At 46.6% G+C, this 18,470-nt stretch overlaps 1 protein-coding gene across 5 annotated transcripts in view; it reads right to left on the reverse strand.

Moving 5' to 3' along the window:
- Positions 1–18,470, reverse strand: part of TERT (telomerase reverse transcriptase) — a 331,772-nt gene that overhangs the window by 167,868 nt on the left and 145,434 nt on the right. For all 5 annotated transcript variants that reach the window (XR_010177723.1, XM_063922685.1, XM_063922684.1 and 2 more), the window contains one exon: positions 1,274–1,359. Coding sequence is in view for 4 of the 5 variants with exons in the window: in XM_063922685.1 (XP_063778755.1) it covers positions 1,274–1,359 (86 nt within the window). In the remaining variant the exon portion in view is untranslated. The remainder of the gene's footprint in view (positions 1–1,273; positions 1,360–18,470) is intronic.

Consider the following 18,470-nt stretch of genomic DNA (forward strand, 5'->3'; position numbering starts at 1 on the left):
ACACTCCCATAAAACGAGCAGTTTCCGCCCAGAAACACCCACTTCCTGTCAATCACACTACGATCAGCACAGCGATGAAAAAGCTTTGTTATGCCGTGAGTAAAATACCTAACTTTTGTGTAAAATAACTAAGCGCATGCGCTCTGCGAACCTTGCGCATACGCAGTAAGCAACTAATCGCAGTATAGCGAAAATCGGCAACGAGCGAGCAACTCGGAATGACCCCCTGATAGGAAAAAAGGGCCAAGTTAGTAAGTTTATATAGAATATACAGTGAATCATATTGCTATAAGTTACAAGAAACTCCTAATATGATTGTTATATTAAGTAAATCTGGGTTTGACATCACTCATGTAATAACAGCATAAGAATACTTATGTACTGTATGTAGCATGGGGAAACTGTGGGGGATGTATCTGTATGTTCTATTCCAAGATAAACATTTAAACCATAAGGAAGGTATATAAATCATAGATCTGTTGGACCTGAGTGATGTATGACATATCTCCAGCTTGGCACCACAAAACCATTGAGGAATATTGGTGATATACTGTCCAAGTGGTTGACAGCAATAATCTAGGTCAGAGTTTCCTAAACTCCACCATTACAGTCCGGGTTTTAAGGACATCCAGCCTGAGTCTAGACTATTAAATCTAATCGACTGAGGTACTAAAGAAGTTACCTGTGCTCATGCATGGATATCACTAAAATTTGGACTCTATGGGGGGTATTCAAATGTTTGAAAAGTCAGTTGGGTGTCTGTTTTTTCCTATCTAATAGACAGGAAAAAACAGACACCCAACCGACTTTTCAAACATTTGAATCCCCCCCCCCCCCCCATGTTTGTGAGGTAACGGATTTGTGATGAGCCTTAGAGCATTGTTCAGTTCTATTCCTCAAATGAATTGCTCAGTGGTTGCAGTAACTAGTACAGCAGGACAGCTGTTTTGAAACTTTCATTTACTCAATTTTTTAACTTGTAACCTTGGGGTTTATGCATCAAGTCGTGAAAAGATTGGAGAAGAGGACCAGTGGAGAAGTTGCCCATACCAAACAATCAGCTTCTACCTATCTTTTTATAGAATGTACTTGATACATGCTACAGTACCTCAAAGGTGATTGGCTGCTATGGGCAACTTCTCCACTGGTTCACAACAGCCTTTTCAATGCTTGATACATCAATCCCCTGATGTTGTAACCTACTATTTTCAAGCTAGCTTCATCTGTTTCAACAACCGTTTACATGAAATACAAATATGATATGTATCCTTACTTGTCCTTTATTCTCAGGATATGGTCACATATTATTTGGTGGGAAAAGTTTAGCAGTTTCCTTGAGCTCTCGTTCAAAGATAGGCTCTGAAATATAGAAAGCACAACAAGTTATCAGTAAACGTGAAGGAACTTGGTACAAAATCTGTGTCCTGTATTGGGCTCCTGGGAGCTCTTCTAATTGGGCAGTTACATTAATTATTATAACGTTTTAACTGAAAAATCACTAAAGTGAAAAAGCACATACTTGTTCTCTTATAAAACAGAATTAGGGGGATATCCAATTACCTACGGTCATTGACCGCAGGTAATTAGTGCGCTGGGGGCTATCTAGTTAGCCCCGATAAGCCTACATGAAGCGCGGCTTATTGGGGATTTTGTTTTACTTGCCTCAGGCAGGCGAAACCAAATCCCCGGAAAACAGCCCCGTTTTCATGCAAAAACGGGCCTGTTTTCCACAAAAGCACAGAGGTTTCACTGAACCTGTGCTATTTTTTTTTCCGGATGATCTAAATGGATAGCCTGTAAAAAAAAATTTGGTGAAACATCGGGAAACTATATTTTATCTCATCTAATTGGTTCTCCCCATTGTGAAATGCTTTTTCTTGGGTCATACTAGATGAGATAAACCAAAAGGATGGCAGGTACTCTGTAAGTGAGGAACTCCTATTCTATCAAGACTAAATAAAAAAAAATATAACTTATTTATTTTATCACATTAAAAATCTAGTTTACAGATATCATGATGCATACATTAACACGTAGGAAATAAGTAAAAACTCAATATATAGTGTGAGGTAGTAGGTTAAGGGTTTTGATGCCCTGGGAGAAAAGCAAGATAAAAGATACCCCTTTCAGACCAAGCTTCTGACCCAGGACATTGCCACAGCAACCAAGATCCTGACTTGGGGGGGTCATTCAGAGTTGATCGCTCGCTAGCGGTTTTTTTTTTTAATTGTGTAATTTTTATTGGAAATTTCAAAAGTTACACCCAGACATTAAAGAGGCATATGAATTGTAAGGCAAACATGAGGAATAATACAGGAGGGCATAAACAGTGTATAAATGACAAAATAAAGATTAGCCACCAAGCCATCGGACATGAGAAATGGAACAATAGCAGGATATAGTAAAAACAATGACATACAGAATACCCCAAATCAAACACGAATAAATTAATCGCCACCCGAAGGCGCCATTCGGGTGTACACATGAGAGAACCAGATTTATAATGGGGCACAGGTGACATACAATAAATGAAAATATAAATAACTCACATCCATCAGAATATCAAAACAAAAAGCCTCACATTCCCCCACTCCTCATATACCCTAACCTACAAACAAAACAAATACACAAAATAAAATAAAGACACCCAAAGCAAACCTCCCAAGAACCCCCCACCCTGTATAACCTAACCCCAACCTAGGCATACCTGGATCCCCATAAGAACCCCATCCCTAACTACACTACACCTAAATGCCTAACATCCCCCCACCCCCCAACCCCATAACACAGGATAAGTATACCGTATAATTGACAGGGGCAGCTAAAATAAATGGTCATAAACTAAGTGGAGCAGGTTACACCCGCAGAATAGTAAAGTAGTATGCACATACGGAGTTAGCTGAGCTTAAAGACAGAATATATATATAAATGGCTGTGGAACTAAAACAAGCGACCACAGACTAAGTATGTCAAGCTTCTCTGACAAAATGGTAAAAAGTGCACACGTTCTTAGATACAAGGACCTGGAAAACAGACATAATACTGATGTAACACTATATTAAGGGCCATACACCAGTTAGAACAGGAATCTCTCAGAAAGTAAGTGTTGCACGCAAATATTTAGCTAGAATGAGCACGAGGATAGCAGAACAACAAAACTGTAGCTACAGGATAAGTACACAATATACTGTAAATGAAAGGGGCAATTAAATAAAAGACCATAAACTAAATAGAGCAGGTTATACCCATAGAATAGTAAAGTATAATGCAAATACCAAGATAACGGGGTCTAAAGAACAGACATAATATAAAGAGAAGTGGCTGCGGCATTAAAATAAATGACCACAACCTATATATGGGAAGTTGCTCCTGCAAAATAGTGAAAATGCACATACAGTAGGTTTAGATGCACTGAGCCAGAAAACAGACAAATAATTATATAAGTGACAATAACACTAAATAAATGGCCTTAAACATTAGAGCAGAATTCTCCTGGAAAATAATTAGTTGTATGCAAATATCTACACTGAGCGCAAAAATAGCAGTATAACACAACTGGAACTATGAAAGGACATACAAACAATATGAAATTACGCAGTAACTAACGAGAATCAGTATACAGAACAGAGCACAGTAAGGGTCTCAGCAGCCAGTGATATGGTTCCCAGTCCCAAGGTGAGCAAAATCAGTCCGGAGGATGAGTCCACCCTGGAACAAAGTAATCCAGCCAAATGACAGTACTTCGAGAGTGGGCAGAAGGATAAACTGTGCCATCAGCCGTCACACACATCTGTGTCAAAATAAACGTATAGGGACAAGTGGCAGCTGAAGAAAACCGGATTAGGGACAAAAACCTCCATCCGCGGGTTACACCGAACCACTGTTCCAAATAAATATTAGAGTGGAAAGCCATTCCCTCTCGCGGACTGCCAGCAAACTGGAGGATGTTACGTCGCCATTCTCCCTCTTCATCGGATAAGTGACTCTGTGTGACTGCAGATTGAATCTTCACGCGGGACCATGGAATCACCACTAAAGAAACAGAGACCGCTGGAGGATCCACACGCGCCATCACCAGCCGTAGTTTACTGTGAATATGCGTAAGGTCATCCCTCAGCTCCTCCAGTCTATTAGTAATTCGTTGCTCGGAAGAACCCACAGCGGTAAGCACCTGCTGTAGTGTAATAGTAAGTGGTGCAGATAAAGTCTCACTAAGGGGCCCTGAGAGCTGCTGCACTGAATCAGGATAAAAGCACATAGAAGCAAAGCCATCCTGCTCACCAGCTACAGAGTTGTGGTAGATTTCGCACATTATGACAAAGCTGGAGACAGGGCACAGAAATCCACAGGATGCTGCCACCAAAACCTCTGCAGAGCACACTGGCCCCAGCAGCTGAGTGAGGGCAGAGCTGCAGCAGGAGCAACAGCCACACTGAGAGCAGAGTCTTCCTCAGGATCCAGTCACAGACTTCACCAGCCAGTAAGTTAGGACTCTTGGCACCGAGGATCCCAAAATTCACACTGCAGGAGCAGAGGGGGGTACTGCACTCCTGCAGAAATTTTCAGCCACAGCACACCAGAGAAACAGGAGGTAGATCAGGATATTAGCAGGAGCTCTGGCAGGAAGCTGCCTACACCATGCTGTGTCAAGCCACGCCCCTCGCTAGCGGTTTTTAGCAGCTGTGCAAACGCTATGCCGCCGCCCACTGGGAGTGTATTTTAGCTTAGCAGAAGTGCGAACGGTTGTATCACAGAGCGGCTACAAAAATTTTTTTGTGTAGTTTCAGAGTAGCTCAAAACCTACTCAACGCTTGCGATCACTTAAGACTATTCAGTTCCGGATTTGACGTCACAAACCCGCCCAGCGTTTGCCCAGCCACGCCTGCGTTCTTCCTGGCACGCCTGCGTTTTTCCGCACACTCCCTGAAAACGGTCAGTTGCCACCCAGAAACGTCCCCACTTCATGTCAATCACTCGGCGGCAAGCAGTATGACTGAAATGCATCGCTAGACCCTGTGCAAAACTACATCGTTCGTTGTGCCCGTACGTTGCGCGTGCGCATTGCGCCACATACGCATGCACAGAACTGCCATTTTTAAGCCTGATCGCTGCGCTGCGAACAAATGCAGCTAGCGATCAACTCGGAATGACCCCCTTGGTGTGAAAGGGTCAACCCAGATTGTGTGTCCTGGTCAAGATCAGTGTTATTCATGGGACCGATCCGGCTCGGCTTCAGTTTGAAAGGCATGACCTGGATCATTTGAGCTGATTGGTGGCTCAGGAGTGCTTGGAGATGACGTTGGCATTAGATTTTTTTTTCCATTAACCTGGCGCTGGTCACTATATCAGCAATCCAAGCTAGCCAGGAGGAGACATCAGGAGGCTGCAGTAACACAGCAGAGACCCAATGCTCAGCCTCAGACAGGTAAGAAGTTTGTTTACTTTCTGCCTGAGGATGAGCATCTGCAGAGGAAGCAAAGCAAGGGTGCAGAGCTACAGAACCCTGCCCCAGCCACACAGCATAAAGGTAAGAGCTGATGAGGGGGAGGAAGATACATATGGAGAGTGGTGGCTCAGGGGGTTAATGACACTGCTATGGGCGGACGAAGAGACACATGGGGAGTAAAGGCTCAAGGGGCTAGTGATGATGGTCACCAGGATGGAAGGGGGTATGGAGCAACACCTCCTGGCTCTGCCTCCAGCAGATGTGTGAGGAGTGCTGACTGTGCTGGGAGAGGGGTGCTGTGCTGGGTGAGGGGTGCTGTGCTGGTATAGGGGTACAGCGCTGGGAGAGGGGGGATGGATGCTGTGCTGGGAGAGCCTGGGGTGCTGTGCCCTATAGAATGCCTTCTGAAGTAGAGGTGTAAGGGACTTTCCCACATAACATGTCCCTTTTTTCTTTAGGTACAGCAGTGTAACGTGAGGGGGGAACCTCAGATTATGTGCTTGGGGCACCAGTCAAAATCTTGCCTAGGGCACCAAATTGGCTAGGGCTGGCTCTGCTGGTGAGCCGGTTTAGGTATCTCACTAACAAGTTGGAAGAAGAGAAAATAAGATTTTACTCACCGGTAAATCTATTTCTCGTAGTCCGTAGTGGATGCTGGGAACTCCGTAAGGACCATGGGGAATAGACGGGCTCCGCAGGAGACTGGGCACTCTAAAAGAAAGATTAGGTACTATCTGGTGTGCACTGGCTCCTCCCTCTATGCCCCTCCTCCAGACCTCAGTTAGGATACTGTGCCCGGAAGAGCTGACACAATAAGGAAGGATTTTGAATCCCGGGTAAGACTCATACCAGCCACACCAATCACACCGTATAACTCGTGATACTATACCCAGTTAACAGTATGAAATATAACTGAGCCTCTCAACAGATGGCTCAACAATAACCCTTTAGTTAGGCAATAACTATATACAAGTATTGCAGACAATCCGCACTTGGGATGGGCGCCCAGCATCCACTACGGACTACGAGAAATAGATTTACCGGTGAGTAAAATCTTATTTTCTCTGACGTCCTAGTGGATGCTGGGAACTCCGTAAGGACCATGGGGATTATACCAAAGCTCCCAAACGGGCGGGAGAGTGCGGATGACTCTGCAGCACCGAATGAGAGAACTCAAGGTCCTCCTCAGCCAGGGTATCAAATTTGTAGAATTTAGCAAACGTGTTTGCCCCTGACCAAGTTGCAGCTCGGCAAAGTTGTAAAGCCGAGACCCCTCGGGCAGCCGCCCAAGATGTGCCCACTTTCCTCGTGGAATGGGCTGTTACTGATGTAGGATGCGGCAATCCAGCCGCAGAATGCTCCAGCTGAATTGTGTTACAAATTCAGCGAGCAATAGTCTGCTTAGAAGCAGGAGCACCTATTTTGTTGGGTGCCTACAGGATAAAAAACGAGTCAGTTTTCCTGACTCCAGCCGTCCTGGAAATATAAATTTTTAAGGCCCTGACTACGTCCAGTAACTTGGAATCTTCCAAGTCCCTAGTAGCCGCAGGCACTACAATAGGTTGGTTCAAGTGAAAAGCTGATACCACCTTAGGGAGAAACTGGGGACGAGTCCTCAATTCTGCCCTATCCATATGGAAAATCAAATAAGGGCTTTTACATGACAAAGCCGCCAATTCTGACACACGCCTGGCCGAAGCCAAGGCCAATAACATGACCACTTTCCACGCGAGATATTTCAAATCCACAGTTTTAAGTTGCTCAAACCAATGTGATTTTAAGAAACTCAACACCACGTTGAGATCCCAAGGTGCCACAGAAGGCACAAAAAAGGGTCTGAATATGTAGCACTCCCTTTACAAATGTCTGAACTCCAGGCAGTGAAGCCAGTTCTTTCTGGAAGAAAAATCGACAGAGCCGAAATCTGGACCTTAATGGAACCCAAATTTAGGCCCATAGTCACTCCTGACTGTAGGAAGTGCAGGAAACGACCCAGCTGAAATTCCTCTGTTGGGGCCTTTTTGGCCTCACACCACGCAACATATTTTCGCCAAATACGGTGATAATGGTTTGCGGTTACTTCTTTCCTGGCTTTTATCAGCGTAGGAATGACTTCCTCCGGAATGCCCTTTTGCTTTAGGATCCGGAATTCAACCGTAATGCCGTCCAACGCAGCCGCGGTAAGTCTTGGAACAGACAGGGCCCCTGCTGTAGCAGATCCTGTCTGAGCGGTAGAGGCCATGGGTCCTCTGATATTATTTCTTGAAGTTCTGGGTACCAAGCTCTTCTTGGCCCATCCGGAACCACGAGTATCGTTCTTACTCCTCGTTTTCTTATTATTCTCAGTACCTTTGGTATGAGAGGCAGAGGAGGGAATACATAAACCGACTGGTACACCCACGGTGTCACTAGAGCGTCCACAGCTATTGCCTGAGGGTCCCTTGACCTGGCGCAATATCTAGTTTTTTGTTTAGGCGGGACGCCATCATGTCCACCTGTGGCCTTTCCCAACGGTTTACCAACAGTTGGAAGACTTCTGGATGAAGTCCCCACTCTCCCGGGTGTCGGTCGTGTCTGCTGAGGAAGTCTGCTTCCCAGTTGTCCACTCCCGGAATAAACACTGCTGACAGTGCTAAGACGTGATTTTCTGCCCATCGGAGAATCCTTGTGGCTTCTGCCATCGCCATCCTGCTTCTTGTGCCGCCCTGTCGGTTTACATGGGCGACTGCCGTGATGTTGTCTGATTGGATCAGTAGCGGCTGGTTTTGAAGCAGAGGCCTTGCCAGACTTAGGGCATTGTAAATGGCCCTCAGTTCCAGAATATTTATGTGTAGGGACGACTCCTGACTTGACCAAAGTCCTTGGAAATTTCTTCCCTGTGTGACTGCCCCCCAGCCTCGAAGGCTGGCATCCGTGGTTACCAGGACCCAGTCCTGTATGCCGAATCTGCGGCCCTCTTGAAGATGAGCACTCTGCAGCCACCACAGTAGAGATACCCTGGTCCTTGGAGACAGGGTTATCAGCCGATGCATCTGAAGATGCGATTCCGACCACTTGTCCAAGAGGTCCCATTGAAGGGTTCTTGCATGGAACCTGCCGAATGGAATTTTGCTTCGTAAGAAGCTACTATTTTTCCCAGGACTCGTGTGCAGTGATGCACCGATACCTGTTTTGGTTTCAGGAGGTCTCTGACTAGAGATGACAGCTCCTTGGCTTTCTCCTGCGGGAGAAACACTTTTTTCTGTTCTGTGTCCAGAACCATCCCCAGGAACAGCAGGCGTGTGGTAGGAACCAGCTGTGACTTTGGAATGTATAGAATCCATCCGTGCTGTTGTAGCACTTCCCGAGATAGTGCTACTCCGACCAACAACTGCTCCATGGACCTCGCCTTTATAAGGAGATCGTCCAAGTACGGGATAATTAAAAACTCCCTTTTTTCGAAGGAGTATCATCATTTCTGCCATTACCTTGGTAAAGACCCTCGGTGCCGTGGACAGTCCAAACGGCAGTGTTTGGAATTGGTAATGGCAATCCTGTACCACAAATCTGAGGTACTCCTGGTGAGGATGGTAAATGGGGACATGTAGGTAAGCATCCTTGATGTCCAGGGATACCATGTAATCCCCCTCCTCCAGGCTTGCAATAACCGCCCTGAGCGATTCCATCTTGAACTTGAATTTTTTTATGTATGTGTTCAAGGACCGGTTTCGGTACCACAAACAGTGTGGAATAGTAACCCCGTCCTTGTTGAAGTAGGGGCACCTTGACTATCACCTGCTGGGAATACAGCTTGTGAATTGCCTCTAGCACAGCCTCCCTGCCTGAGGGAGTTGTCGGCAAGGCAGATTTGAGGAAAACGGCGGGGGGGAGACGCCTCGAATTCCAGCCTGTACCCCTGAGATACTACTTGACGGATCCAGGGATCCACCTGTGAGCGAGCCCACTGATCGCTGAAATTTTTGAGGCGGCCCCCCACCGTACCTGGCTACGCCTGTGGAGCCCCCGCGTCATGCGGTGGACTCAGAGGAAGCGGGGGAAGAATTTTGATTCTGGGAACTGGCTGACTGGTGCAGCTTTTTCCCTCTTCCCTCGTCTTTGTGCAGAAAGGAAGCGCCTTTGACCCGCTTGCTTTTCTGAAGCCGAAAGGACTGTACCTGATAATACAGTGCTTTCTTAGGCTGTGAGGAAACCTGAGGTAAAAATTTTTCTTCCCAGCTGTTGCTGTGGATACGAGGTCCCAGAGACCATCCCCAAACAATTCCTCACCCTTATAAGGCTCTATGTGCCTTTTAAAGTCAGCATCACCTGTCCAGTGTCGGGTCTCTAATACCCTCCTGACAGAATGGACATTGCATTAATTCTGGATGCCAGCCGGCAAAATATCCCTCTGTGCATCCCTCATATATAAGACGACGACTTATGTTCGCAAAATAGTATCCCTGTTTGACAGGGTTACAGACCACGCTGCAGCAGCACTATCTGCAGGTCTCAGTCTAGTACCTGAGTGTGTAAAAACAGACTTCAGGATAGCCTCCTGCTTTTTATCAGCAGGTACCTTCAAAGTGGCCGTATCCTAAGACGGCAGTGCCACCTTTTTTGACAAACTGTGTGAGCGCCTTATCCACCCTAGGGGATATCTCCCAGCGTAACTTATCCTCTGGCGGGAAAAGGTACGCCATCAGTAACTTTTTAGAAATTACCAGTTTCTTATCGGGGGAACCCACGCTTTTTCACACTTCATTCACTCATTTGATGGGGGAACAAAACACTGCCTGCTTTTTCTCCCCAAACATAAAACCCTTTTTTAGTGGTACTTGGGTTAATGTCAGAAATGTGTAACACATTTTTTATTGCCGGGATCATGTAACGGATGTTCCTAGTGGATTGTGTATATGTCTCAACCTCGTCGACACTGGAGTCAGACTCCGTGTCGACCTCTGTGTCTGCCATCTGAGGGAGCGGGCGTTTTTGAGCCCCTGATGGCCTTTGAGACGCCTGGGCAGGCGCGGGCTGAGAATCCGGCTGTCCCATAGCTGTTACGTCATCCAGCCTTTTATGTAAGGAGTTGACACTGTCGGTTAATACCTTCCACCTATCCATCCACTCTGGTGTCGGCCAACAGGGGGCGACATCCCATTTATCGGCATCTGCTCCGCCTCCACATAAGCCTCCTCATCAAACATGTCGACACAGCCGTACCGACACACCGCACACACACAGGGAATGCTCTGACTGAGGACAGGACCCCACACAGCCCTTTGGGGAGACAGAGAGAGAGTAAGCCAGCACACACCAGAGCGCTATATAATGTAGGGATAAACACTATCACTGAGTGAATTTTCCCCAATAGCTGCTTGTATAAACAATATTGCGCCTAAATTTAGTGCCCCCCCTCTCTTTTTAACCCTTTGAGCCTGAAAACTACAGGGGAGAGCCTGGGGAGCTGTCTTCCAGCTACACTGTGAAGAGAAAATGGCGCCAGTGTGCCGAGGGAGATAGCTCCACCCCTTTTTCGCGGACTTTTCTCCCGCTTTTTTATGGATTCTGGCAGGGGTAATTATCACATATATAGCCTCTGGGGCTATATATTGTGATTATTTTGCCAGCCAAGGTGTTTTTATTGCTGCTCAGGGCGCCCCCCCCCAGCGCCCTGCACCCTCAGTGACCGGAGTGTGAAGTGTGTATGAGGAGCAATGGCGCACAGCTGCAGTGCTGTGCGCTACCTTGGTGAAGACTGAAGTCTTCTGCCGCCGATTTTCCGGACCATCTTCATGCTTCTGGCTCTGTAAGGTGGACGGCGGCGCGGCTCCGGGAACGAACACCAAGGACGGGTCCTGCGGTCGATCCCTCTGGAGCTAATGGTCGTTGCAGTGAGCCTGTTGCCAGCAGGTCTCACTGTAAAATAAAAAACCTAACATATACTTTCTTTCTAGGAGCTCAGGAGAGCCCCTAGTGTGCATCCAGCTCGGCCGGGCACAGAAATCTAACCGAGGTCTGGAGGAAGGGCATAGAGGGAGGAGCCAGTGCACACCAGATAGTACCTAATCTTTCTTTTAGAGTGCCCAGGCTCCTGCGGAGCCCGTCTATTCCCCATGGTCCTTACGGAGTTCCCAGCATCCACTAGGACGTCAGAGAAAAATGGGTAAATGCTGTGAGTCACTCCTGACACAAGTGCAGAGCAGGAGGCAAAGTGAGATAAATAAGGGCACCTGAGGAGAGTAAAGTACCTGCGCCTGTGGGGTCCTGTCCATGCACAAACAGGATCCTTTTTAATAAGTCACTAATAAGTCACTAGATGCATGTGTAAACCCACTGCTGCCTATACAGAGAAATCAGCAGTTTGGGGGTTAAAGTTTAATGTACAGTAATACAACAGGATAAGTAATGGTATAGTCTTTGAACCTCAACTGTTCTGTGTTTACACCCATGCATGGGGAGGGCCAGGGGAGAAGGGCTGCTATAAAGGAATAAATATATTTTTCTTCTTACATGTTATCATCTCACCAAGACTTTCATTCTATAATAAACTGCGGGGCTAATTAGAGCCTGATCGCTGCTGTGCATTTTCGTACAGCGGGCGATCAGGTATGAACTGTGCATGCACTGCAATGTGCATGAGCGATGGTCCGCAGCGACGGGGAGTGATGGGCAGCGACGGGACGGTACGAAAAATCCGATGGCACGAAAATTTACAGGAAGAGGGCATTTGGTGATGGCAACTAACCGTTTCTAGGGAGTGTCGGGAAAAATGCAGGAAGGACCCGGCGTTTTGTGGGAGGATTCGTGACGTTAGCTCTGGCCCCGATCTTCGCAGCGGCTGAGTAAGTCCTGGGCTGTGCAGAGACTGTACAATCTGCTGTTTGTGCAGTTCTCCTGCACATGCGATCGCACACCTGCACAGCGAATTCCCCCTACCCCTGTAGGCGGCAACTACCTGATTGCAGGGATGCAAGAAACGCACCCTAGCGATCAGGTCTGAATTACCCCCAGTGTCATTATTACAAATCCAGAAATACTGAGTTTTCCATTTTGCTTGCTTCAATATACTTTCAGTTAGTGAGACTTTAATTGTGCTTGCAGTGCAGTCATACAAAACAAAGCCACAGAAAGCGGAGTATATTACCAGTTACTTTATAAGGACTAATCCAAAGAGTCTTGTTATCTACAACGTCTAAGGAGATACAACTAAACTAGGTATTTATACTCATCACCAAGTGGTCATTTGCAGACTTACTGTACATAAGAGGTTGAATGTCAAGAGCCAGTATAATTACACCTTCAGTGCAGGGTCACTACCCAGGGTGATACCGAGTTCTTCTATGTGCACCAACAAACTTATGTGGCTAGGTTGACCTAATTGACTTTTATATTTATATCATAAAGGTATCAGTTTATAGAAATAAATATGTACTGCTTTGAGTGAGGGACTGAGTTATGTGAATGTGTATATTGGGTAACTACAGTATCAACTGTTGAATACCACCAAAGTGATACTTTACTATACTTTGTTTAAAGGTACAGCTTAATTGGTTTACCAGTTTCAATATAAAGTGCTATATCTATCCCTATATTCAAGTAGGAATTCAAATTAATTGTAATATTTTGGTTGTTGTCTTATACATAGAAACCTCTTGACATGCTTGAGTAAACTACTCTTACCCTGTTGGGTAAGGTCTTTCCAGTCACTGTTATGTTACTGATTAGTTGGGAGAGTCGGAGCATAGTCTAGCACACCATTACATTGAACCATAGGGTTTTCCCGAGTTGACCCCTGGTGGATTTCCTTCTTCAAACAACATCTAGGGTGGAGGCACCATCAGAAATGGAGAAGAAACTAATCTTAAAGGTGTAGCCTGTCTACCAAACACCATCTACAAGTGAGCAGGTGTTACACGTTTTATCAGTGCTAGTGACTTGAGTAATAGTAACCCCCAGAAGTTTTAGAAAAGGGTGTAAAATCAGCCTGCACTGAATGGTGATAAGTGAACCTACACTGTAATACCACAGGGTTACTTTCACCACACCATTTTCCATCTGTACCATACTTCCCATTAGGGTAGGTGGTGCTGATTGCACCACATGGCTATTCCCTGAAATTCTGTGCAGTGTACGTGAACTTTGATCTATTGAATATTGCACCTTGTTTACCAAATCATGAACTGTTTAATGCAGCTTGGAAAACCTTCAAGGTCTGTACGTACAGTAAGGTCTCGCCAATCTACAATAGGCAGGAATGATACCCTTAATCACAGTAAAAATAAGAATTTACTTACCGATAATTCTATTTCTCGGAGTCCGTAGTGGATGCTGGGGTTCCTGAAAGGACCATGGGGAATAGCGGCTCCGCAGGAGACAGGGCACAAAAGTAAAGCTTTCCGATCAGGTGGTGTGCACTGGCTCCTCCCCCTATGACCCTCCTCCAAGCCAGTTAGGTACTGTGCCCGGACGAGCGTACACAATAAGGGAGGAATTTTGAATCCCGGGTAAGACTCATACCAGCCACACCAATCACACCGTACAACTTGTGATCTAAACCCAGTTAACAGTATGATAACAGCGGAGCCTCTGAAAAGATGGCTCACAACAATAATAACCCGATTTTTGTAACTATGTACAAGTATTGCAGATAATCCGCACTTGGGATGGGTGCCCAGCATCCACTACGGACTCCGAGAAATAGAATTATCGGTAAGTAAATTCTTATTTTCTCTATCGTCCTAGTGGATGCTGGGGTTCCTGAAAGGACCATGGGGATTATACCAAAGCTCCCAAACGGGCGGGAGAGTGCGGATGACTCTGCAGCACCGAATGAGAGAACTCCAGGTCCTCCTTAGCTAGGGTATCAAATTTGTAGAATTTAGCAAACGTGTTTGCCCCTGACCAAGTAGCTGCTCGGCAAAGTTGTAAAGCCGAGACCCCTCGGGCAGCCGCCCAAGATGAGCCCACCTTCCTTGTGGAATGGGCATTTACATATTTTGGCTGTGGCAGGCCTGCCACAGAATGTGCAAGCTGAATTGTATTACACATCCAACTAGCAATAGTCTGCTTAGAAGCAAGAGCACCCAGTTTGTTGGGTGCATACAGGATAACAGCAAGTCAGTTTTCCTGACTCCAGCCGTCCTGGAACATATTTTCAGGGCCCTGACAACATCTAGCAACTTGGAGTCCTCCAAGTCCCTAGTAGGTGCAAGGCACCACAATAAGCTGGTTCAGGTGAAACACTGACACCACCTTAGGGAGAGAACTGGGGACGAGTCCGCAGCTCTGCCCTGTCCGAATGGACAAACAGATATGGGCTTTTTTGAGAAAAAACCACCAATTTGACACTCGCCTGGTCCAGGCCAGGGCCAAGAGCATGGTCACTTTTCATGTGAGATGCTTCAAATCCACAGATTTGACTGGTTTTAAACCAATGTGATTTGAGGAATCCCAGAACTACGTTGAGATCCCACAGTGCCACTGGAGGCACAAAAGGGGGTTGTATATGCAATACTCCCTTGACAAACTTCTGGACTTCAGGAACTGAAGCCAATTCTTTCTGGAAGAAAATCGACAGGGCCGAAATTTGAACCTTAATGGACCCCAATTTGAGGCCCATAGACACTCCTGTTTGCAGGAAATGCAGGAAACGACCGAGTTGAAATTTCTTTGTGGGGCCTTCCTGGCCTCACACCACGCAACATATTTTCGCCACATGTGGTGATAATGTTGTGCGGTCACCTCCTTTCTGGCTTTGACCAGGGTAGGAATGACCTCTTCCGGAATGCCTTTTTCCCTTAGGATCCGGCTTTCCACCGCCATGCCGACAAACGCAGCTGCGGTAAGTCTTGGAACAGACATGGTACTTGCTGAAGCAAGTCCCTTCTTAGCGGCAGAGGCCATAAGACCTCTGTAAGCATCTCTTGAAGTTCCGGGTACCAAGTCCTTCTTGGCCAATCCGGAGCCATGAGTATAGTTCTTACTCCTCTACGTCTTATAATTCTCAGCACCTTAGGTATGAGAAGCAGAGGAGGGAACACATACACCGACTGGTACACCCACGGTGTTACCAGAACGTCCACAGCTATTGCCTAAGGGTCTCTTGACCTGGCGCAATACCTGTCCCGTTTTTTGTTCAGACGGGACGCCATCATGTCCACCTTTGGTATTTCCCAACGGTTTACAATCATGTGGAAAAAACTTCCCGATGAAGTTTCCACTCTCCCGGGTGGAGGTCGTGCCTGCTGAGGAAGTCTGCTTCCCAGTTTCCATTCCCGGGATGAAACACTGCTGACAGTGCTATCACATGAATTTCCGCCCAGCGAAAAGTCCTTGCAGTTTTTGCCATTGCCCTCCTGCTTCTTGTGTCGCCCTGTCTGTTTACGTGGGCGACTGCCGTGATGTTTTTCCCACTGGATCAATACCGGCTGACCTTGAAGCAGAGGTCTTGCTAAGCTTAGAGCATTATAAATTTACCCTTAGCTCCAGTATATTTATGTGGAGAAAAGTCTCCAGACTTGATCACACTCCCTGGAAATTTTTTCCTTGTGTGACTGCTCCCCAGCCTCTCGGGCTGGGCTCCGTGGTCACCAGCATCCAATCCTGAATGCCGAATCTGCGGCCCTCTAGAAGATGAGCACTCTATAACCACCACAGGAGAGACACCCTTGTCCTTGGATATAGGGTTATCCGCTGATGCATCTGAAGATGCGATCCGGACCATTTGTCCAGCAGATCCCACTGAAAAGTTCTTGCGTGAAATCTGCCGAATGGAATTGCTTCGTAGGAAGCCACCATTTTTACCAGGACCCTTGTGCAATGATGCACTGTTTTTAGGAGGTTCCTGACTAGCTCGGATAACTCCCTGGCTTTCTCTTCCGGGAGAAACACCTTTTTCTGGACTGTGTCCAGAATCATCCCTAGGCACAGCAGACGTGTCGTCGGGATCAGCTGCGATTTTGGAATATTTAGAATCCACCCGTGCTGTTGTAGCAGTATCCTAGATAGTGCTACTCCGACCTCCAACTGTTCCCTGGACTATGCCCTTATCAGGAGATCGTCCAAGTAAGGGATAATTAAGACGCCTTTTCTTCGAAGAAGAATCATCATTTCGGCCATTACCTTGGTAAAGACCCGGGGTGCCGTGGACAATCCAAACGGCAGCGTCTGAAACTGATAGTGACAGTTCTGCACCACGAACCTGAGGTACCCTTAGTGAGAAGGGCAAATTTGGGACATAGAGGTAAGGATCCCTGATGTCCCGGGACACTATATAGTCCCCTTCTTCCTGGTTCGTTATCACTGCTCTGAGCGACTCCATCTTGATTTGAACCTTTGTAAGTGTTCAAAAAAATTTTTTTTTAGAATAAGTCTCACCTAGCCTTCTGGCTTCAGTACCACAATATAGTGTGGAATAATACCCCTTTTCTTGTAGTAGGAGGGGTAATTTAATTATCACCTGCTGGGAATACAGCTTGTGAATTTTTTCCCATACTGCCTCCTTGTCGGAGGGAGACCTTGGTAAAGCAGACTTCAGGAGCCTGCGAAGGGGAAACTTCTCGACATTCCAATCTGTACCCCTGGGATACTACTTGTAGGATCCAGGGGTCCTGTACGGTCTCAGCGCCATGCTGAGAACTTGTCAGAAGCGGTGGAACGCTTCTGTTCCTGGGAATGGGCTGCCTGCTGCAGTCTTCTTCCCTTTCCTCTATCCCTGGGCAGATATGATCTTATAGGGACGAAAGGACTGAGGCTGAAAAGACGGTGTCTTTTTCTGCAGAGATGTGACTTAGGGTAAAAACGGTGGATTTTCCAGCAGTTGCCGTGGCCACCAGGTCCGATGGACCGACCCCAAATAACTCCTCTTCCTTTATACGGCAATACACCTTTGTGCCGTTTGGAATCTGCATCACCTGACCACTGTCGTGTCCATAACATCTTCTGGCAGTTATGGACATCGCATTTACTCTTGATGCCAGAGTGCAAATATCCCTCTGTGCATCTCGCATATATAGAAATGCATCCTTTAAATGCTCTATAGTCAATAAAATACTGTCCCTGTCAAGGGTATCAATATTTTTAGTCAGGGAATCCGACCAAGCCACCCCAGCTCTGCACATCCAGGCTGAGGCGATCGCTGGTCGCAGTATAACGCCAGTATGTGTGTATATACTTTTTATGATATTTTCCAACCTCCTGTCAGCTGGACCTTGAGGACGGCCCTATCTATAGACGGTACCGCCACTTGTTTTGATAAGCGTGTGAGCGCCTTATCCACCCTAAGGGGTGTTTCCCAACGCGCCCTAACTTCTGGCGGGAAAGGGTATACCGCCCATAATTTTCTATCGGGGGGAACCCACGCATCATCACACACTTTATTTAATTTATCTGATTCTGGAAAAACTATGGTAGTTTTTTCACATCCCACATAATACCCTCTTTTGTGGTACTTGTAGTATCAGAAATATGTAACACCTCCTTCATTGCCTTTAACGTGTGGCCCTAATAAGGAATACGTTTGTTTATTCACCGTCGACACTGGATTCAGTGTCCCTGTCTGTGTCTGTGTCGACCGACTAAAGTAAACGGGCGTTTTAAAACCCCTGACGGTGTTTTTGAGACGTCTGGACCGGTACTAATTGTTTGTCGGCCGTCTCATGTCGTCAACCGACCTTGCAGCGTGTTGACATTATCACGTAATTCCCTAAATAAGCCATCCATTCCGGTGTCGACTCCCTAGAGAGTGACATCACCATTACAGGCAATTGCTCCGCCTCCTCACCAACATCGTCCTCCTACATGTCGACACACACGTACCGACACACAGCACACACACAGGGAATGCTCTGATAGAGGACAGGACCCACTAGCCCTTTGGAGAGACAGAGGGAGAGTTTGCCAGCACACACCAAAAACGCTATAATTATATAGGGACAACCTTATATAAGTGTTTTCCCTTATAGCATCTTTTTTATATATTTCTAACGCCAAATTAGTGCCCCCCCTCTCTGTTTTAACCCTGTTTCTGTAGTGCAGTGCAGGGGAG

Source organism: Pseudophryne corroboree, chromosome 5, assembly GCF_028390025.1.
Source record: "Pseudophryne corroboree isolate aPseCor3 chromosome 5, aPseCor3.hap2, whole genome shotgun sequence".
NCBI lineage: Eukaryota > Metazoa > Chordata > Amphibia > Anura > Myobatrachidae > Pseudophryne > Pseudophryne corroboree.